Here is a 20,941-nt window from a genome sequence, read left to right as displayed (position 1 = left end):
TGGGCTCCAGCACCCTGCGACCCTACTGAAAATAAGCGGTGCAGATAATGGATGGATGGATTAGCAAGCTAACAGCAAGGGTTGCTTAGAATGGTTGGTAGTCGAGAGCTCAAGTACCAAATTAGGCCGCCACAGGGCATTAGAGACTCCAAGAAAGCAGATTATACAAAAACTGATGTTTATTGATTTTGTAGGTATAGATTGGGAGTTCCGCACACCCGCAGAGGCCTAAAATACAACTGTTGAAATTTTCACCAAATTTAAAAAATCGATTCAGCCGTTTCCGAGCCTTTAAGTCACATACACACGCATACAAATCAAGAATTATGAAGTAGTAAATCTTTGTCAGAAATATGTTTAAAGCATACAGTGTATAAGCAATATGTGTTATGAAATTACCACAGGCCATATATAACAGTATTTTTTTCTCAAACAATGTTTTTGAATTCATAGCCTGATGATTTCTCAATTTCACAACTGAGTTCGAAATAAACTTTTTGGGTAGTAGTCTGCCTTTATATTTGTCTTCCATATGTTGATCAAATAAACCTCAAATTATATTGCTCTTTTACTCTTTGGTTTTTTTTGTGATACTATCAATTAAAATCATAGAACATGTCAAGACAACAATGGACTGAACCAGGGATAAAATGAATACTCAGTCAAGTTCTATGATTTTGACTGTCGTTTTCAGGTAACAGCAACAGCCTTTCCACTTTCAACTTTTAACACTGCAAGTAACTGGCAACTATAAAAAATATAAGATACTTTCACGGTAACTAGGCAAACGTATTTACAAAGTAGTCCATATAAATTTACCCAGGTTATAATGCTTGGGCTATGAAAAAATAGTGCATCGTAACAATAGTTAAATGGAAAGTAGAGTAATAACATTAGCAACAACAAAAAATCCCAAATAAGTCGCAAGATATATATTTTCAAGGTTCTGCACTCTTGCTCAGGATTGTGATGGCTCTGGGGAAGAAACTGTCTCTGAGCCTGTTTGTCCATGATTAAAGGTATTCCCAAATTATAAAACATGCACATTTCAGCAAATAGTACATGTATTTTTGCATAAAATCTACATATATTTCATCAGTGTATTCTAATTATGTTCAGAGAAAATCCATTTTTGATAAAATGTGTCTAATCTTTGACCTTCTGAGCTGTGATATCATGTGAAGAACACTGATGAACATTTACCATTACACTCTAACGACAGACTGCAAACCAAAATCAAGAAAATAAATGCCACTTCTGAAATTTATCGAATGAAAGGATTGTGTAGTATTAAGCAGAGATAATTGAATGTATTCATCTTCTTTTCAAAAACCAAGGTGACTGAGAAAACCAAAATGACTTTAGGTAACATATATACACAAACATATAAGCCTATATTGCAGCCCTGTTAAACATATTCAAAATAACCACATACTTTAAGAAATTCAAAAAATAATAGCGATGAATAAACTGGTAAAAATCTAAAAATAATGATAATAATGATAACTGTACCTAGACCAGTGGTTTAATGGCAGTCACCATTTTCACATTCCAGAAAATGTTCCTTCTTCGACTTGATCTTTGCTCACAAAAAAAAAAAAAAAAAAAAATGCGGTCCCCCTTAAAGACACCGATTGACTGAACAGGTTGAAGAGATCATACAGGGCATTATCGTCATCTACTGTTAAGCAGTGTGGCTGAGAGTTTTTTTCTTATTATTAGCATTAACCTGATAAGAAAAAGTCCTGTGACCCACTGAAAACAGCTCCCGGCCCACTTTTGGGTTCTGAGCCACCAGTTGAAAAAAAAGCCAGTTTGAGACTAAATACCTTGAGTCTTCCGATATGGCAAATATTTTGCAACTGATCTGCACTACACTATATGTTCGGATCCTAATTGAAAAAATAAAAGTATTTGTGAACACCTACCAGGTGGCAACAGGTCAAAGTGGTGGTGGCCAGGGGGAGAAGAGTCTCTTAATATGTTGATGACTCTGCTGTGGTTGACATCCGACATACAGAAAAACAAACTCAGAGTTGGTCTAACATGCTAGCTGGAGTTGTCTTCTCCACACTAGTAACTCCTTATCGCTAATTGAGCTCAATGACCAGCAGCTATTTGACTTGGCCTCTTCCTCCTGCTCCTCTTCCTCGCTCACTCATTTCCTCACTGTTGGAAGATGCCTTCCTGCTGACGACAACACTTTCTTGTAATGAGACAAGTGATAAGGCGGCGGCCGACCTTGATCATCTTCTTTTTCCCCCCTTTTTTTTTTCATTCGTTCTCCAATTCCCCTCACACATTTATCTCAGCCAAACCCATGCAAGCCGAGCCAGCCCCGACCGCGGGCACATCTTGATAGCGATGACCATTTTGCCGCTTCTGCTTGTGGTTTATCTAACTGGAAGTCAGAGGAAAGTGGTTGCATTCATCATTAAAACAGCGGTTAAACAACAGATCTCTTTACAAGTCAATTTTCTCCTTGGAAGAAATAATAGAAATCAGCATAAAATAATCAATTTGTTGTGCAATCCATGTTAAAAGCAAAGGGACAATTTATTGGCCTTACAGTAACTCATTTAAAGGCCTGGCATTTATCTCAAATTGGAAATGCCAGTGCCAGTCATTTTGGCTCATTTTTGAAAGGCTTCATAAAATGTAGCATTGTAGCTATATTGGCATAGGACATACTAAAAGAAAGCTTCAAGCCTCATATCTCATTAGGAAAACAAATATATCTAGCTTTTACCACTATTTTATAAACAACAGTTGAATATTGTTTCTTGAAAATACTTGTTTCCAAGAAAACCTCTGAGAACAAGGGCTTTTTGTGAAAGGATGCATTTCAAGGAGAACTTTCTCTTTGTTCACAATGTTTTCCATACAGACAAGGGCACTTGTTTGCAAGAACACTGAACTTTTCAGCGCCCGTTGTTTACGGTAAGGTGATCAAATTATTTTGGTTACCATGGCGATATCACCACACTCAGTACGCCTGCTTTCTATTTGGGCCATCCTCTATGCATGGACAAAGATCTGATTAAAACCACATTGATTAGTTATTTTTCATACATGTACTGTACTGACTAGCAGCGCCAAACCCTTTATATATGTACTTTTTTTTTCATATCTCTTTTTTTAATAAAACAAGAAAAACTCATTTTAACTTTTTGGCACTCAGTGACAATGGTTCTGAAAACATATGTTATTTTTATAGCACTGTATACTTTAGTAATGCATGAATAAGAACATGCTAACACACACAAATTTAAAGAGACAAACTTAATTTTTGTATTAAGTTTGTTACGCATATTTTGGGATCTTATTTTGTGTAGAAAATATTTTGAGTTCAGTTGACCAGTTGTCTTTAATTTATTTAATTTATCAAACTCACTTTATATCGTTTATTGTTGGTTGTCATTTTATTATATTGTCTACTGTTCAATTTGGTTTCACTTCAAGTGAGGGATAAATCCGTTACTGGTGAGGTGCAATAAATAGGAACAGGTTCTACAACCCCTAACAAAAATATAGAATCACCAGTCTTGGACAAGCCTTCGCTCAGATATTATTTTCTACCTACTTGGTCCAAATTTTTGATACAACTGACTGTGAACAGCCCACATCTTTGGCAACCATATTAGTAGAGTTACCTTCTTCAAGAAGTTTGACGAATATGTCTTTGGTCTCATCAGACATCTATATTGTTGAAGCCATGATTCTTGTCAATTAAAGGAGCATTTACTAATCATTGCAATTTTTTTTTGTTTGTTTTTTTTAATTTATTTTAGTGTTTCTGAATGAAAATATGTTTCACTCTGGAATGACCTTACAATTTTTTTCATGTTTGTGATCTGAGTTTTTTCTACAAAATAAAATGTCTGTGTTAGAGCTTCCCCAAGACTGGTGATTCCATAATTTTTGCTCAGGGCTGTATAACACAACTACCTTTACATTTCTGTTTAACTGACTTGAATACTGCTCAGAAAATGTAACATTTTTGACATACAACGACTCGTTTTTTAAATAACAAAAATGTTTAGTTTTTTCGGGTATCTTGTTACGTTTGCTAAAGAGTATTTCAGTTACTAACTCAGTTACATTTGGAAGTAGAGGTGAGTAACTATAACTAACTACTTTTTTTAAGTAGCATGCCCAACACTGCTCATTTTTTCTTGAAGAGAACTCTGATACAGTATTCATCCTCGGCGGACTCTCTGGGTGGCTGGCTCATTACCTCCAGGTTCCAACTAAGGAAACAGACAAAAATAATGATAATAATAGCAGGCAAAAATATGGTTCACGAAAGACCAATATGGTATGTTTTTATTTTTTATTTATTTATTTATTTTCAAGCTATGCTTTGAGGGATATATTTATCTTTTGTGTCACTTCCTGTTGGGAAATCAAGGCCAGCACCCTCAGAATTTTTAAACATTAACACAAGAACCCATCAGTATCATAATTAATTAGGTAACCCGAGGGGATTTCATCCGCTCTGTCATTTTGCTGATTATAAAAGTTAAGCATCAGACACTATTCTATCATAATTAAACAGAAATATTTGAGTTGGCCATCACCCAGTTATTAGATTCTTCTTTCAAGTCAGCTCAAATAATATTGCTGACAAGAAATAACATGCAACACTTTGTAGAGCTTTTGACTTCAAGGGACAGTTTGTAATGTTCAGCGCCTCCTAGTGGTACAAAATATGTTAAGTTAAAAACAGAAATGAAAGAAAAAAAAGCATTGATATGAGAACTAAGAAAAATATATGAACCATGTAATATCATGTTTTTTTTATCAAAAATATTTAGACACACAGCAGCAAACATGTATTTGCACTAAACTTTGCTCAAATGGGAAGCCTAATAAAATAGGTCTCTGCCTCCTTGTCCGTTTGCATGCATAGTCTTACAAAATTAGATGTTTGGCAGATATTTGAAAGAAAAGTATTTACGGTCAATACACAATAGTGCAAAAAAAAATGGAGGATTTCTCCCTTCAGTGCAAGAAGCGAGGTAGAGAGCAGCTGAATAGCTGCAAGCTAGCATTGGCGATATTTGGTTTTGCCAGGTCTTTGAGATGATCAAAATACAACAGTAATACATTTCGCAGTTTACCACTAATTGTAGCTCCAGGTTATTCGTTTCATGGGAAATGGATCTGGCGTTGGTGAGTTTGGTGGCTCTTCAGAGTTTTCACATATCTGATGATATAAGCCGGACCTGTGACCTCACTTTTGTTTTCCCTACCGACACGGCCTTTGTTCCTTTCCAGAGCCAATAATAATCCATGGAGCACCCTGGTGTACACAACCTCTCGTTAGATATGTATGCATGAATAGAGTTCAAAAACAAAAATGGTAGGTAAACAATATGGCACTGAGTAGGAGGGCCGGATCTGCTGTGTCCCCCCGGCTGCCATATTGGATCAATCAAATCAAGTTTAATCAAAACAGAAGTGTATTTTCGAACATGCTCTATTAGTATTAAATATTCTAGTTTGCCAAGGCAGAGCCACCTTATAGGGTACGGTATTCAAAGAACTGCATTATCTTCTTTTTTTCATCGTTTTAGGGGGGTTTGGGTTGCACTTGAAACAGGCCATTTATTACTCAAACTATTTTCATGATACACTGAAAAATGTGGTGACAAGCATGCAGTCACTCTCCACCCCATCCGCTCCCCTTTTTTCCAGCCTAATTGTTCCCTGGGCAGGACACCTATGCAACAAGTAAAATAAAACCAGATAGCTACAGTGGAAGATAAAGCAGATGGGCTCTTTTACCTCAATTGACCATTGTTAACTAATACTTAACAGAGAAAATATTCTACTTTCAACTTTTAAGGACACCTCAAACAAAACACCCCACCGTTACCCTTTTTCAGATTGTCTACATTTTTGCTCGGAAGGGAAACGTTATGAGAACTTAAATCCTGAACTATGTGTTTGAGTATAACATCTTGTAGTTCCAATTAAAGGCACATCAGAGCTACGGATTTCTGAAACTTGCTAAATCATCTCTCAGACACCCCTCAAATGGACCTCAGCAGTGCTATGAGAAAATTCAATCCTAAAAATGGGCTCAATGTTGTTTGTTTCACCTGTTTCCCCCCCAAAAAATAATTGTTAAAACAATCAAATTTTATGAAGTATTTTGTCTGTACAGCCTATTGAGACTAATAAACAAGACTTGACATGAATGAAGAAGAATTGCAAGCACCATTGTTGTAGCTGCCAAGTTAAAATTCAACTTTCGGGTTTCTCACATGCGTTTGTTTTTCCTCTCATTTCTCTCCAAGCACTTGCACTATCTACGTAAAACAGGTAGTTTGGGCATGCTTGGTAAGTTTGCTACTGTTGCCAAATACTTCTGGGATACACTCAACTAATCCCCACCCTATTTCCTCCCTGAAAAAGGGAAATTAGAGAATGATGTTTTTTTTATTTATTTTTTTATTCCTCCCCTACACGAGTATTCCTAGAAGTACCTCTCTTGGAGCCTGGAGGACCAATCAGAGTGCAGCTCTTCATCCATATACTAATATGCTAATATGGTTGATTTATGTTGTGATGCTGCAGTGTAGGGGGAAAAAAAGATAAACTAATGAATAAGAGGAAAAGTGAAAGTGAGGGAGGGTGAGCAACAAGACGCATCCGAGTGGAGAGGAAGCCGACGCCTCTTGAGACTGTTTGGAAGCCAGTGAGTTCTCTGGATGGGAAAATAGCTTCGCGTGTGCATTACTCAGCCCCATAAATCTGGGCGCACCCCCTCTTGGCCGACAGCCTCCAGCGGCAGCCGCCGGTCGGCCCGCCCGCATCGTCTGCCGATTTTGCTTTGCCTTTAATTACCTGAGCGATCCCGCGCTTACCAGCAGCACTTCTCTAATGGAGCATCACTCACGCTGCCAGCTGGCGGCACGACCCCTCTGGGTGGTGCGGGCAGGCGTAGTCGGGTGACTGGGGACCCTGCAACCATCACCATGTCACACAGGCCGCAATAACGTTTTCAAACAGTGCTTCAAATAATTTAATAGTTGGTAATATTGACACAAAATACTGAAATCCCCAGTTCTTAAATTCCCCACACTTTTGACTGGACTATAAATCACACCAGATTATTATATATATATATATATATATATATATATATATATATATATATATATATATATATATATATATATATATATATATATATATATATATATATATATATATATATATATATATATATATATATATATATATATATATATATATATATATATATACATATATATATACACACAGTGGCTTGCGAAACTCTTTGGCCCCCTTGAACTTTGAAATCAAGCATAGTGATGGGAATGTCATGGTTTGGGGCTGCATCAGTGCAACTAGAGTTGGGTAGTTACACATCAAAGAAAACATGAACTATACTGTAGCAAGGAATGACTCATCCCTCCAGAAACTAAACTGGGTTGCAGGGCAACATTCCAGTCCGGAAAGGACCCCAAATAAAGCTCTAAGATGACCAAAATATATATCAGTCTGAAACAAGATACCCCAAAACTATAAAGCCGACAAGGCTCACCATTCTGTCACCTGGCCGTCTTCAACTTATTTGATTGTCCCGGAAAATGGCTCGTTACATCAAGGACAATCCATAGAATCCTACCGTGTAAAATATTTACTCAGAAACGTATGATCATGCCAACCGATGTATATATATATATATATATATATATATATATATATATATATATATATATATATATATATATATATACTGTATATATATAAATCCGCATTCCTCCTTCGTTGCTTCTTGTAAGACATTTTTTTTCCGTTTACAAAAAAAAGACTGATAAAAATATTCCCGGTATGGTAATTAGCCCTCCCCTTTTGATTGACACATTTTCCATGATGAGAGTCTGTTCTTGCCAGTTTTATTCATGCACAGAGCACAAAGTTACATTAAACATGTGCGTTCCTCGACCTATATGTTACAACTGTATCACTCTTATCTAAATAACCTTGTCAACATGTTTCCCTCATTTTACCCATGTATTAGTGTTATTAACGATACACATGTAACTTTCAAATGCATAGGACCTTCTGTTAAAAAAAAAAAAAAAAAGCCAAACTGTTGAGGAATGAGGAGGCGGCACTCCGACCAGAACCGACCTTGAAGATTATTGCTAAGCTCAACAGAAAAAAATGCTGTATGTTTGTCAAGAGCTGTCCGTCATCAATGAGCTTTTGTGTTGGCTATCGATCGGTCGCTCGTTGACTGATGCACAACAAACACGTTGCACGACAGATGCCGAAACGCACACACACAAACTTTATTGCTATGTCAACTCGACTGGGCCAATCTTGCTTCCTCCCGGATGAGATCTCGGCAGGTTGGCAATACCCCTCTGGTGGTTTCATTAGCAACCATGGCATGAACAAGCAGAATTTAGAGTGAAAGGCTTTCACAAACTTGAATGTTTCTGATGCATGATCCAAGAGCGCTTGAGTTTGGGGGAACGTACTGATGTCCGGACGTTTTCTTTTAGGACACACCAACTCTGAATGGCTCGAAAAAATAAAAATAAAGGTTCTGGATCAGCCTAGTCTAATTACGATTTTAAATCCAATTGAGATGCCGTGGCGTGACCTTAAACAAGCAATCAATTCAAATCCTCAATTATGGCGGATTGGAAAAAACTTTGCAAAGAATGGGGCAAAATTCCTCTACAGCGTTGTGAGAGACGTATTACTAATTATTGTAAAGTTTTAATTTACGTTATATCTGCCAAACATGGCCCAACTCGCTTTCAGGTACAGGTGGCAATTAGGTTTTCACACAGGGTCAGGGTTTTTTTTTAATTCAAAACTGCATTTTGTATCTTTGTATTTCAATGAGTTGTCTCCCTGTGGTATTAAAATTGGTTGGATGACCTGAAACTTTAGTAAGTATAAATATGCAAAAAAAAAAAAAAAACGCACAATGAGAAGGGGGCAAATATATTTTTCAGGACACTGTATCTGAGGGAATCTGTGTTCTTACTAGGACAACCCTCATACAAACCCACGCATGCACACATTAGTGAAAACGATTCCGCTTGACCCGCTTTTTCCCTCCACTTAGCAGTCGGGCCGATTCACCCCCGGGGGCAATTGAGAGCACTCCGGCCCAGTACAGGATGAAGCGGCAAAAGCTATGACTCCACTTAAGATAGTTCAGTAAGCTCTACTTAAGACTACTTCTAAAATCCAATTATTGTGTTTTCTGCACTATAAGGCGCACCCACGAAAATAGTCTTCTGTCATTTATTTTTCATACATAAGGCGCATAAAATTGAGACTACAGTAATAACTACTGTGTACTTTTATGTATAACTGTTGGGATCTTTATACACGTAAAGCATATATTCATGCAAGGATTGTGTAAAGATTAATTAGTCGGAAAGTGTTGCTGACCAAAAATCGCAAAACATTGTACTCAATGGGAATCAAACTAGAATAGTGATGTTAGGGCGGCGATTACTATTCCACTAGTCCACCAGTTGTACATGTGACATATTAAAGTGCATTAAATGATATTTAATGATCACAGTATTTATGCCAAAAACAGTAATTTGCATCATGCATCCTAATACCGTACAATTCGGTATTACGTGCGACTTTTTTTCCAAGGTTTCAACCCCTCTAACCTTTACATGTTCTGTGTTATCTTATCTTGAATCCCAAGAGTTTCAACTTTCCAATGATATGTGGAATGACATACTGTATTTCAGTGTATGGTGACGTGGTACAGACACATACGTGTTTTAATTTAATTGTATCAAAAGTCCAGTGGCCCACCGGCGGGCCATCAAAATGTTAATGGGTTAAGGTATTAAAACTTTTCCTGTGTACCGTCTTTATTTGTAAATATCTCATGTTTCAATGAAAGCATATAAGGCTTATAGTCGTGTGCGGCTTATGTATGTATTTTTTCATTGAATATGTACTGGGTGCAGCTTATAATCTGTTGCACTCTATAGTCTGAGTTTTACGGTAAGTTAAACAGTCTCTCCACAGTTAATAACGCTGCGGTTCAATAGTTATACTTACTTAAAAAAGCTTGTAGAGTATTTTGTTGAAATGCTTCTGTTTTCTCCATGCTCTGCTTGGTGAAGAAGTAGAGACTCCTTAACATATCAGAATTCATTATGAAAATCAATGTTTCTGGCCTCATGAGCAAATGATAGTGATATAATGATAAGATAATCTCTAATGCCTTTCTGTAAGTCACCTGAATTACTGGCCCAGTGGTTAAGGTCTGGTACTCGTGGCGCCGCTAATCGGGTTTGATTCCTGTTGCCTGCAATGTTATGCAATTTTGATCAGCAATGTCCATCGATTTGTTAACCACAGCACAAACACAGTAAAACACCTTAATACCCTTGTACGGTATCACATACCTATAATTAATTGGTCCAATACCAATATTTTACTTAAAATTTAGGTGTACCTTGTTGTCCGGATAATACGGAGCATGAATTGGTATGCTCGCATTTAAAAAATTATTCACATTCGAAAACAATGGGACATATGAGTTAGAACCTACATTACACTGTGAAGAGACCATCTAGTAAAGAAAATTACTCGATGTAAAAAAAGACAGCAACACTTCAAAGCTGATATCGTTTTTTGCTTTTTAATCTGCATGGCATTGTTGTGATTGGACAAGATCGCTAACAATTAGCATAATAACTGATTACAGTGATAGTGACAATGAAGCGATGATGACGATAAGACGGAATCCTTTGGTTTGACTGCCCGCCGGCAAAAATCCTCATCATAATGAGCTCACCTTGTCTGCATCTGGGGGTATGGGAGGAGGATCATTCATAACCTTGACACTTTAACTCGCAGCCTCGAAATCTTTTATTTTTATTTTATGAGCTACTATTATTAAAAAAGCCATTAAAACACATGGGAAAAAAATACAAAAGTTGAAAAATAATTTCACCTTCCTGCACAAGTTATCTCCCACTCATCTTAAATTATCCTTTCATATTGTTAGTGCAGAATAATACACTTTGTGTTCACGTTAGATCCGGGGAGCGATCCATTAAGGCGCAGCAACATTATTAAAAAGTGAAGACGCAGAGAATGCGTAACACTTCGTTGTGTACCGCCGCCACGGTGACACTCGCCGCTGAAAAATGGTTCGTAATGGGCCTGCAGGCTAAGCGGTGACATCATCAAAACCAGCTTAGTTTGGGATTCTGCAAAACTTTTCAATATGGTTCGGACTCTTTTGTTAGGCTTTTCTATCTTGATTAAAATGGCAAAATGGCATTTTTAGAAAACAACAGGAGGAATGTTGTATGGCTTCAAACTGGCCATTTTCCTTTTCGTCATATAAATTTACATCAGGTTTACAACTGTGGATGTTTTATTCTGGCCTGTAATAAGTTTTTGAGTATGTCAAAAAAAGGAACAAGTCTCTAGACAACTCTATCAAAAGTTTTAATTGTTTTTCTCTGACTAAATACAAACTAAATGCTCTCCCCGGCCACAACAAATGTCACCAAGATCCTTTAAATATTTCCGTTACAACAAAATAACAGAATGAATAAATAAATAAATAAATAAATAAAGACTATTTTGGATTAGGAAGTAACGAAAATGGCACCAAGTGCAAACTAAACTTAAAACCACAGTCTTGACTTGAAGCAATTAATTTGAATTTAACCCTCTTGCTGATTTGAAACCTAACTTGAGACTTAAACCCTATTCAAAACCCATTTTCAAAACTGCACCTTTTGCTTTGATACTTAACTGTTACATTTTTACCGGTGTACCCAAACGCAGGAACAAGAAAGTTGAGTGCTCGAAAAAATGTGGCATTTCATAATAAAATATCGAACAAAGTAGCAAACCAAGTCGCACCAGAACATTGCAACCAAGGGACATTGTCCTTCATTGCTGGGACACATACCAGGAATATAGAAATTGGTCCGTGGCTTGGTCCTTTGGGTCGTTTTGACAAGTGGGCCCAAATGCAGGGAAGCAGTACCCAAGGCAAAGGTGCTTGAAAGAAGGTAGTGTTTAATAGCAAAATAAATGAAGTAAGTAACAGACAAACAAACACTCACAAAAATATACATATTGTCCAGACGAAAAACACACCAAATAATGTCGTTACCAGAAACAAAAAAACATACCTGAGGTGAAAGATGGAAATTCAAATAACAAGGGAAGTGGAAGACAGTGACTTCACCGTGTAGTCTTTCAGCACAGTCCTAAGTTCTGTTTTTTTTATTTGTCAGGTGCACGAGGAACAGGTGTGTGGGCCGATCCATCTGACACTTAACAATTGAAATGAAATTGGTCAGGCTCTGGCTGGATTGGGCTTTAATACTAAGGCTGGATGTTGTCTGTAAATCTCACTGCAACGGTAACCTTCTAAATCCCATCACTCCATTGTTCCAAGGGTTCACTTACTAACCGTTATTCAAAACATAACCCCCTTTTTTTAAATAAAAGCTTGTCTTCAAACATCAATGTAGACCTGGCACAGTAATTTAGAACAATAATCAGTCTTGGAAAAGCTAACTCACCCTTGAAACCCATCATATTCATTTTGACGTTCATTTAAAATGTGTTAGGAACTGAAAGCCCAACAGAAGGAGACAGGCGAAAGGGTTTGGGGGGAAAAAAAAGAAAAACCCAAGAGGGGGGTTCAATACAACTTTAATAATGCGGAGCATAAGCAGCTAAATGAGGCGTTCGCCTCTACTTTAAGACATCACACACGTACTCACACTTACACACACACTCACAGACGTGTCCCAACAATCCGCCCTCTCCTTTCTGCTCTCAGAGCACCTGAATTATTAAAAGTGTTGTTTTCCTTATTGCCTTGCAGCAATGCACCTCCTGCTTTAGCCAGAAATGTCATCGAAATATTTTGGAAAATGCAAGCTTCAAACATTATTTTCAAACTTAACTCCTTGTTTGAGACTCCAAACCGGCACCGTACTCAAATCCGATTTGAAACTCCACAACTCATGTTCAAGATCATTTTAGCATTCTGGAAATAATTGGAACAGTTATCAGTTTTGGAAACCTTTACATTTTACAGTAGAGTGAGCTACAAAAGAATATGCATAAGTTAGCTCTGCCATTTTTTATTACGTCTGTCTGGTGCTGTTCCGCATTGCATAGTCAATATACTGCAGTGACAATTGTTGAGGTTCTTGTCTGATGGAACATAGTCATTATGACAAATAAATTAACCTACATCGTATTTATAATTTGATTAACAGAGCAATAAATCACGATATGAAGTCTAGCATCAAAAACATGTTTTATTGTTTTACCTTAAACAAAGTATATTCTGATCCTTTGAATAAAAGCATCAAAAGATGGGTAATCATCGATTATGAAAAAAGTCCATCCAACGGAAAAATAAATTAAAAATACTGGATGGCTTGACTTGCTGTTAGCTTTCTAGTACTACCACTAATTTTATTTTTTTGGGCTAGAGTGTGCCTCATATCTGAATCCTTGGTCTCACTATCTCCCTCTGCCCTGAAGAAAGACAATTGTGTGCCTCATTATGCATCTGCAGATGCTCAGCATTACATGCTAATTCTATCAATAATATTAATTAAAACAAATAAAATTCAGCAATTTAAATAAAAGGAAATCCAAAAAGATCAAGATACATGAGAATTAACTTTAACATTGAAGACATATTGTCACGTCTTGCACGGTTGTCATAGCGCCCAGCTGGCCCCGCCCCTTGACCCTGCCCCTTGACAGCGGCTGAGACGCTTGGACTGATTGCTCTTAGAGTATTTAAGCGTGCTCCTTTGATCGAGTGTGCGCACCCTCCTCATGTTTCCCCCAATAAATTGTGAGTACGTATACGCGAATGGGTCCTTTTTTCTTGTTTCCCACTCCGTTCCGTGACGGAACGTTCCAGCCAGTTTTGGACCCAGCGGATGCTCACACCAGGGCAAATTAGGGTCACATCTCCGTCCGCGCTGTCACCTCTCCTGTCCACTCAAACCACGGCCCCGTCCGCCTTGGCCATTGCTGTGCCTCGAATGCGGTTTCCTGCTTGCCTGTCTGACTCCCCTGCTTGCCTGTCTGACTCCCCTGCTCGCCAGTCTGACTCCCCTGCTCGCCAGTCCGACTCTGCCGATCGCCAGTCCGAATCCGCCGATCGCCAGTCCGACTCCGCCGATCGTCAGTCCGACTCCGCCGATCGCCAGTCCGAATCCGCCGATCGCCAGTCCGACTCCGCCGATCGTCAGTCCGACTCCGCCGATCGCCAGTCCAACTCCGCCGATTCGCAGCCGCATATTCCGATCCGTTTGCCTGCCATTCCGACTCTTCGACTCGCCCGTTCGACTCTCCTGATACGCCCGACCCGTGAGTCCGACTCGTCAGCCCGCCGCTCTCGATTTGTCCGCCTGCCACCCCTGCCTCTCCCTGTTCCTGCGTTTTCGGAAGAGGGAATGGGGTTGCCCTCATCGGGAGCGTCGACCCATATTGGGGGGCCAGGTATTCATTTCTTTTTGGGACCTCAGGAGCTGTGCCTTGAAGTGGGGGTTCTGTCATGTCCTGCATGGTTGTCATGGCGCCCAGCTGGCCCCGCCCCTTGACACCGGCTGAGACGCATTGGACTGATTGCTCTTGGAGTACTTAAGCGCGCTCCTTTGTACTGTGCGTGCCTGGAACGTTTGTTAAACCTGGTTAAACTCCGTGAGACTTCTGTTAGACTTCTGTTAAAACCTGTTAAATGCCTTGTTTTGTGAATCTGCCCGTATTTGATCCCGTTTTGTTTTTGGTCTGATCCGTTTGTTTGTTTTTGACAACTTTTCTTTTGTTTGGATTTCTAATCCACTCCGCGACCATCGTTCCCCGGATCGAGTGTGCGCACCCTCCTCATCTTTCCCCCAATAAATTGTGAGTACGTCTACGCGAATGGGTCCTTTTTTCCTGTTTCCCGCTTCGCTTTGTGACACATATAACCATTTAATTACTTGCAAGTTCATCATGATGACAAGATGCACGTCAGTTCTATATTGTCTTTCCGTGCGATTCAAATAGTCAAACAATAAGTTTATCCTCACGAATAGAAGACGGTACACTTTGAATTGGTTGCCAATTCCAAGGCACACATACTTCAATTCAACTATAAAAACAGTTGTTGTTGTTGAAACACTATTTATTGGTTCAAATCAGCCTTTGACACTGGAACGTGCTTAAACCCCTACTTTGAAAGCTTTATCATATGTTTTTCATTTTTATTGTAATTCAGAAAACATGACACATCTTTTGAACCTTATGGTCCTTTGTTTTGCATATTAACTGTCTGAAAATCGTGATTTCAGATTTGAACGTGCAAGCACGAAATTTCTTTTTTTATCCTAGGACAAGGTTTCTTCATTTTCCTCACATTGACGTTTTGAGCTTTTCCTTGCCCTCATTAGGTCTTTGATCAGGGGATGGTGTAATAATGGTCCACAGTCTGTAATAGTAGTTGGTCTTTGCAGCCCTTTGTGAACTCTTGTAATTAAGGGCTATAAAAAATAAACAGCTTAACTCGGATGAAAATGGTGAAAGTAAGACAAATACTGTTTTAGAGTCCAAGAGCCAACCCAACCCTCTAAAAAGATGAAATAAACAATAGTTTTTTTTTTAAGCGAAAAACAAGCAGCTTGAGAAAGACTGACTGATAATTTTAGCCAGAAAGTAGTATTAGCAAGTGCAATATTTTGAATTTACGAACACCACCTTTAAATTATATGGTTAGCATTGTGATGCTGGCTGACTTAAGGTTTAATAATCTGTCCTGGTTATGGGGGAATAGATACTGCTTGGAGGGCGCTGATATTGTGCCCATTTTTTTAATACATAGCGGCGTAACGCACCATCTTGTAATAATATTTGAGTTTGAATATTTTAGTGGTTAGCGCGTGTGCAGGCACAGTTCTAAGGTCTTGGGAACCTCCTGAGCGGGTTCAAATCCAGCTACCGGACTTCCTGTGCGGAGTTTGTATGTTCTCCCCGTACTTGCGTGGGTTTCCTCCGGGCACTCCGGTTTCCTCCCACATTCCAAAGACATGCATTTCAGGTGGATTGGCCGGTCCAAATTGTCCCTAGGTGTGAATGAGCGAGCGAGTTGTCTGTTTCTATGGGCCCTGCGATTGGCTGGCAACCAGTTCAGGGTGTCCCCTGCCCACTGCCCGATGATTGCTGGGATGGGCTCCAGCACCCCCGCGACCCTACTGAGGATATGTGGTGCAGCTAATGAGATGAGATGAGACGTTACAATACCTGTTGAAGAGATAAGCACTTTCATCCAGGAACTCGATACATAGTAATGCGTTCCTCCAAACTCAAATTAATACTGGATGCAGTTCTACTCTGTGATAACATCAGTGTGAACAGGGTTTTTGTTTTACTGTTTTCTCCTCATTAGTCACATTTGCGCCAGTAGGAGGCGTTGCCTCTTGCTCAGGTACAGACAGCCCATGGTAATGGGCCATTAATAACGACGACGGCAGGGCAATGCTCCACCCAGGCTGGCCAGCTCACTCTTCCTTGGCTGCTCTGCCCAAAGCACTCCTGACATTTTAATGCTGTGTTCTTTTTTCTTTTTTTTTTTTACTGGTAAATAATGCATGTGCTGCTTGTTGGCTCCACCCAAAACCCATGCGCTTTTGTGCACAAATTACAACAACTTGTCTCTACTGCTGCTCTCCTCGCTACATCACACTACTGTTTCGCAGTGTGTTTGCGTGTGTATGTGAGTGTTTGTAACTGAGGTGTCAGGCGTGTGAGAAAGGGGATCGGGTGAGGACCAAAACCGCAGCATAAAGTTTAAATCCAAAACTCGCTTCTCCTAAATTTCCACTGTCTAAATCACTAGACCTGCAAAAAAGGTTGATAATAGAAAATTATATGGTTTCTGTAGGAGGACAAACATGACACAAACCTTCTTCCCTATTTCCCATGAATAAAGCTATAAACAATATAATTATGCAGTTAGTGTTTCCTTCCTGAGTTCTTTAAAGGCTTTTTTTGTGGCTCAAAACATAGATATTGTTTGGGTCCGATATGTTTCTTTCAACACTTGGGGTTGCCAACCTCTGCAGCAGACATACAGTATGCAACTTGTGTCATCTAATATTCACATTGTAGCTGATTGTTGTCACATTAATTTGAAAGGCAATCATACAGAAGACTTCCAAATGAGGTGGTCTTACAGAGAGAAAAGTAAGCTGTGTTTTGTTTGTTCACAGCAAATTAACCTAGAAAACGAACCAAACTCTTAGTGGCACATTGAGAAGATCTAAAGTAAACGACATTTTAGCCACCCACTCTCCTCATCACTTCCTCACACTGAAATGAGAATACTTCCAATTTCCTTGTAATTTTGTATAAATAGCATTCATTTAACTGTGATTCTGTGTTTTTATATGAAGATCTTTAGTTGCCGTATACTCTTAATCAGTAAGTACGTCATCTTGAGGTACGTTTAACCATTGGGGGCCTTTATGAAAGGAATCATGTTTTGTGGGGCGTCTGATCTTCATTAACTTAGGGATTACTGTATATCAATAAAATACCATCAAAAGTAACTCATAATCCCGGCGTAACGTGTCAAACCCAATGCATGACAATAAATATGTGACACCATTTTGTTTGTGTTGAAACAGGTACCGCGTTGTGCAAGTCGGGAAATATCGGCGTCTTCGGAAACGTTGTGTACAGCGGATTGCTAAACGAGCACTTGTGGCATCTGGGAGTGCCGCTCTTCACAAGAGTGGTAAGTAACATGTTTTTTTTTTTTTCTTCAATTGTGATCGAAGGTAAGATCGGGCCTAAAATAACAAAGAAACATCCAGCCTGAGTATTAAAGCCCAATACAGCCAGAGCCTGACAATTAACTTGATTTGAGGGACAGAGCCCAAGCGAACCCGGAATGTTATGTTTTATTTGTAAAGGTACAATAGGAGGTGGATGGGGCGGATTAACGGTAAGTTTCAGGTCGGCCTCGGGTCGGGCTCGGGCTTAAGATCTTACCTCCAATTGTGATGCCCTCTGTAGGCTTGGCTGTTGAACTGCTTTGTTTGAAGTGTTGTTGGAAGCTCCTGTTAACTCGTCCCGCTGGTCGGTCATAATTGCTGACATTAACGGGTTGTTTAGCATTGAAAAAAAATGAAAAAGTATTATTAGGAATGGGAGCTTTGGAATAAATAAAGCTCGTGTGGCAGAAAAGGTTCTGGATCAAGAGAGCTTTCAGAGCTGTTAATTGCAGCCTCCTACTCACTCATACCCCCACCAACACCACACTTACACACACCACCTAGTTTGCATCAATGTTTACGATCGATTTGAATGTTTACGAGGCGGGAATTAGTACTGATTGGTGCGCCGGGGTCGCACCTAATTGGGTTACGTTAAACGAGATAATTTCGATGATGGCACGGACGTCCAATGCAAAGCCTTGTTCGATCAGTGCTTCATGTCAGAGGCAGGCCTTTTTTTCACCCTATCGATGTCCATGCGTACGCATTCACAAGCAGCCCCAATCAAACCCATGATGTCAATGTTGAGATTCTTGTTTAGCAGTACTAAAATATTTTTTTATGTGTAGCAAATATATATACATATATATATCTAAATATATATATATATATATATATATATATATATATCTATATATATATATATATATATATATATATATATATATATATATATATATATATATATATATATATATATATATATATATAGATATATAGATATATAGATATATAGATATATAGATATATAGATATATATATCTATATATCTATATATCTATATGTATATATATATATATCTAAATATATATATATATATATATATATATATATATATATATATATATATATATATATATATATATATATATATACATCGTATTGTTTACAGTAATAGCACTTTGACTTCATTTTTAAACGATTGTGACATGGAAGACATCATATTATGATGTCTTCCATGTCACATAGATTTTTGTCACATTGTTTCTTGTTTTTTTTTTCTTTTTTGTATGATTCTCTTTGCCTTTTTTTGAAACAGTAGGGATACAGAGGTTCATATATATATATATATATATATATATATATATATATATATATATATATATATATATATATATATATATATATATATATATATATATAAAATATTTTTAAGTTTTGCATTGTAGTTATTAATACAATAATTGACCATTTTAAGCCGTTGTAATTATGAAGTAACTCAATGGGGGAGGTTAATTTATTTAATGATCATAACATTTCAAAGCCAAAAGCATCAGCATTGATTGATACTACCATGTATTTACTTGGATCAGATGAATAATAAAATTCCCAGTATCACTTGTTTAATAGTAAAAAAATAAAAAATAATAAAAAACAGGCACATAAATGTATACTGCAACTAAAAAAAAACTCCACCCACATGTTGACAAGTGCCCAACTTGCACTTCACGCTTTTCATTTTAATATAAAATGGATTTTGAATTCAAAACGTGCTCTACTTTGTGAGTTGAATGGTTTGCTGAAATCAACCTTGAAGACATTCAGTTGAAAATGAATTAGAACTAATTGTTTGTCTTTGTTTTGAAGGATATAACCCTTCTATCAAATGAATCACATAATGTGGTGTGGGGACACAGTCATACACTTGCAGCAATATATAAAAAAATGACTCAACTTTTGGCCCCAAAGCCATACTTATAAAAAATACATCACACTATCTATTGGGCATGGTGGCCTAACTGAAGTTTCACCAGTTGAAGGCAACTGTAGCAAACATCTTCCAAGTGCTCTGAAGTTTTTTCGTCCAATCCCCAAAACAAGGTGCGGCCCCTTATAATGGTAACCCGCTGCGTTTGGTCTTCATCTAAGAGCGTTGGGTACCCCCTCCAGTCATATTGCAGACGCCGTCCGGCCCTCCAATTACTGCGGCACCCCACTTTGCGGGTACCTGTGGGCGGCAGTACCACACAGGCCATGTGCCCAGACATAAACCAAGCTTTATTCACCGCGTGTATTAGATAGATAGATAGATAGATAGATAGATAGATAGATAGATAGATAGATAGATAGATAGATAGATAGATAGATAGATAGATAGATAGATAGATAGATAGATAGATAGATAGATAGATAGATAGATAGATAGATAGATAGATAGATAGATAGATAGATAGATAGATAGATAGATAGATAGATAGATAGATAGATAGATAGATAGATGGATGGATAGATAGATAGATAGATAGATAGATAGATAGATAGATAGATAGATAGATAGATAGATAGATAGATAGATAGATAGATAGATAGATAGATAGATAGATAGATAGATAGATAGATAGATAGATAGATAGATAGATAGATAGATAGATAGATAGATAGATAGATAGATAGATAGATAGATAGATAGATAGATAGATACTTTATTCATCCCCGAAGGGAAATTCACATTTCCAGCAGCATCCCTGAGCTGAGAACAGTACAATAATAAAGCCAAAAGAATACAATATACAAATACCCAGTGTGACGTGCAAATGCCCACTGTAGCGTGTTATATAGAGTGCTACACAGAATACATATTGCAGTAAGATTCGATAATATCCAATGTAGGTGGTGTGGTTTAATGTGGGCCTTTACTCTGCCGGGTGGAGTTAAAGAGCCTCATGGCTGTCCGTAGTACAAGACAGTGACAGCAGTCTGTCGCTGAAACTGCTCTTCTGCTTCTGTATTGTACGTGTTCAGGCCTGTTTGTGACACACTACAGCACTCGCAAACAGGTGGATGAATTTAGGGGCTTAAACATATGCTACATTTATGTTTCCCCTCACCAAAAAGAAACAGATGGACTATCACTGTATATA

At 38.2% G+C, this 20,941-nt stretch overlaps 1 protein-coding gene across 7 annotated transcripts in view; it reads left to right on the top strand.

Annotated features, from left to right (window-relative positions):
• The window catches only part of LOC148374750 (RNA binding protein fox-1 homolog 3-like), a 600,089-nt gene that overhangs the window by 354,539 nt on the left and 224,609 nt on the right, over nucleotides 1-20,941 (top strand). For all 7 annotated transcript variants that reach the window (XM_088340502.1, XM_088340486.1, XM_088340513.1 and 4 more), the window contains one exon: nucleotides 17,709-17,818. In XM_088340502.1, the coding sequence (XP_088196628.1) occupies nucleotides 17,709-17,818 (110 nt within the window). The remainder of the gene's footprint in view (nucleotides 1-17,708; nucleotides 17,819-20,941) is intronic.

This window comes from Urocampus carinirostris, chromosome 1 (assembly GCF_059441175.1).
Source record: "Urocampus carinirostris isolate Australia breed hairy pipefish chromosome 1, RoL_Ucar_1.0, whole genome shotgun sequence".
In the NCBI taxonomy this organism is placed as follows: Eukaryota; Metazoa; Chordata; class Actinopteri; order Syngnathiformes; family Syngnathidae; genus Urocampus; species Urocampus carinirostris.
This window is presented reverse-complemented; position numbering and strand designations above follow the sequence as displayed.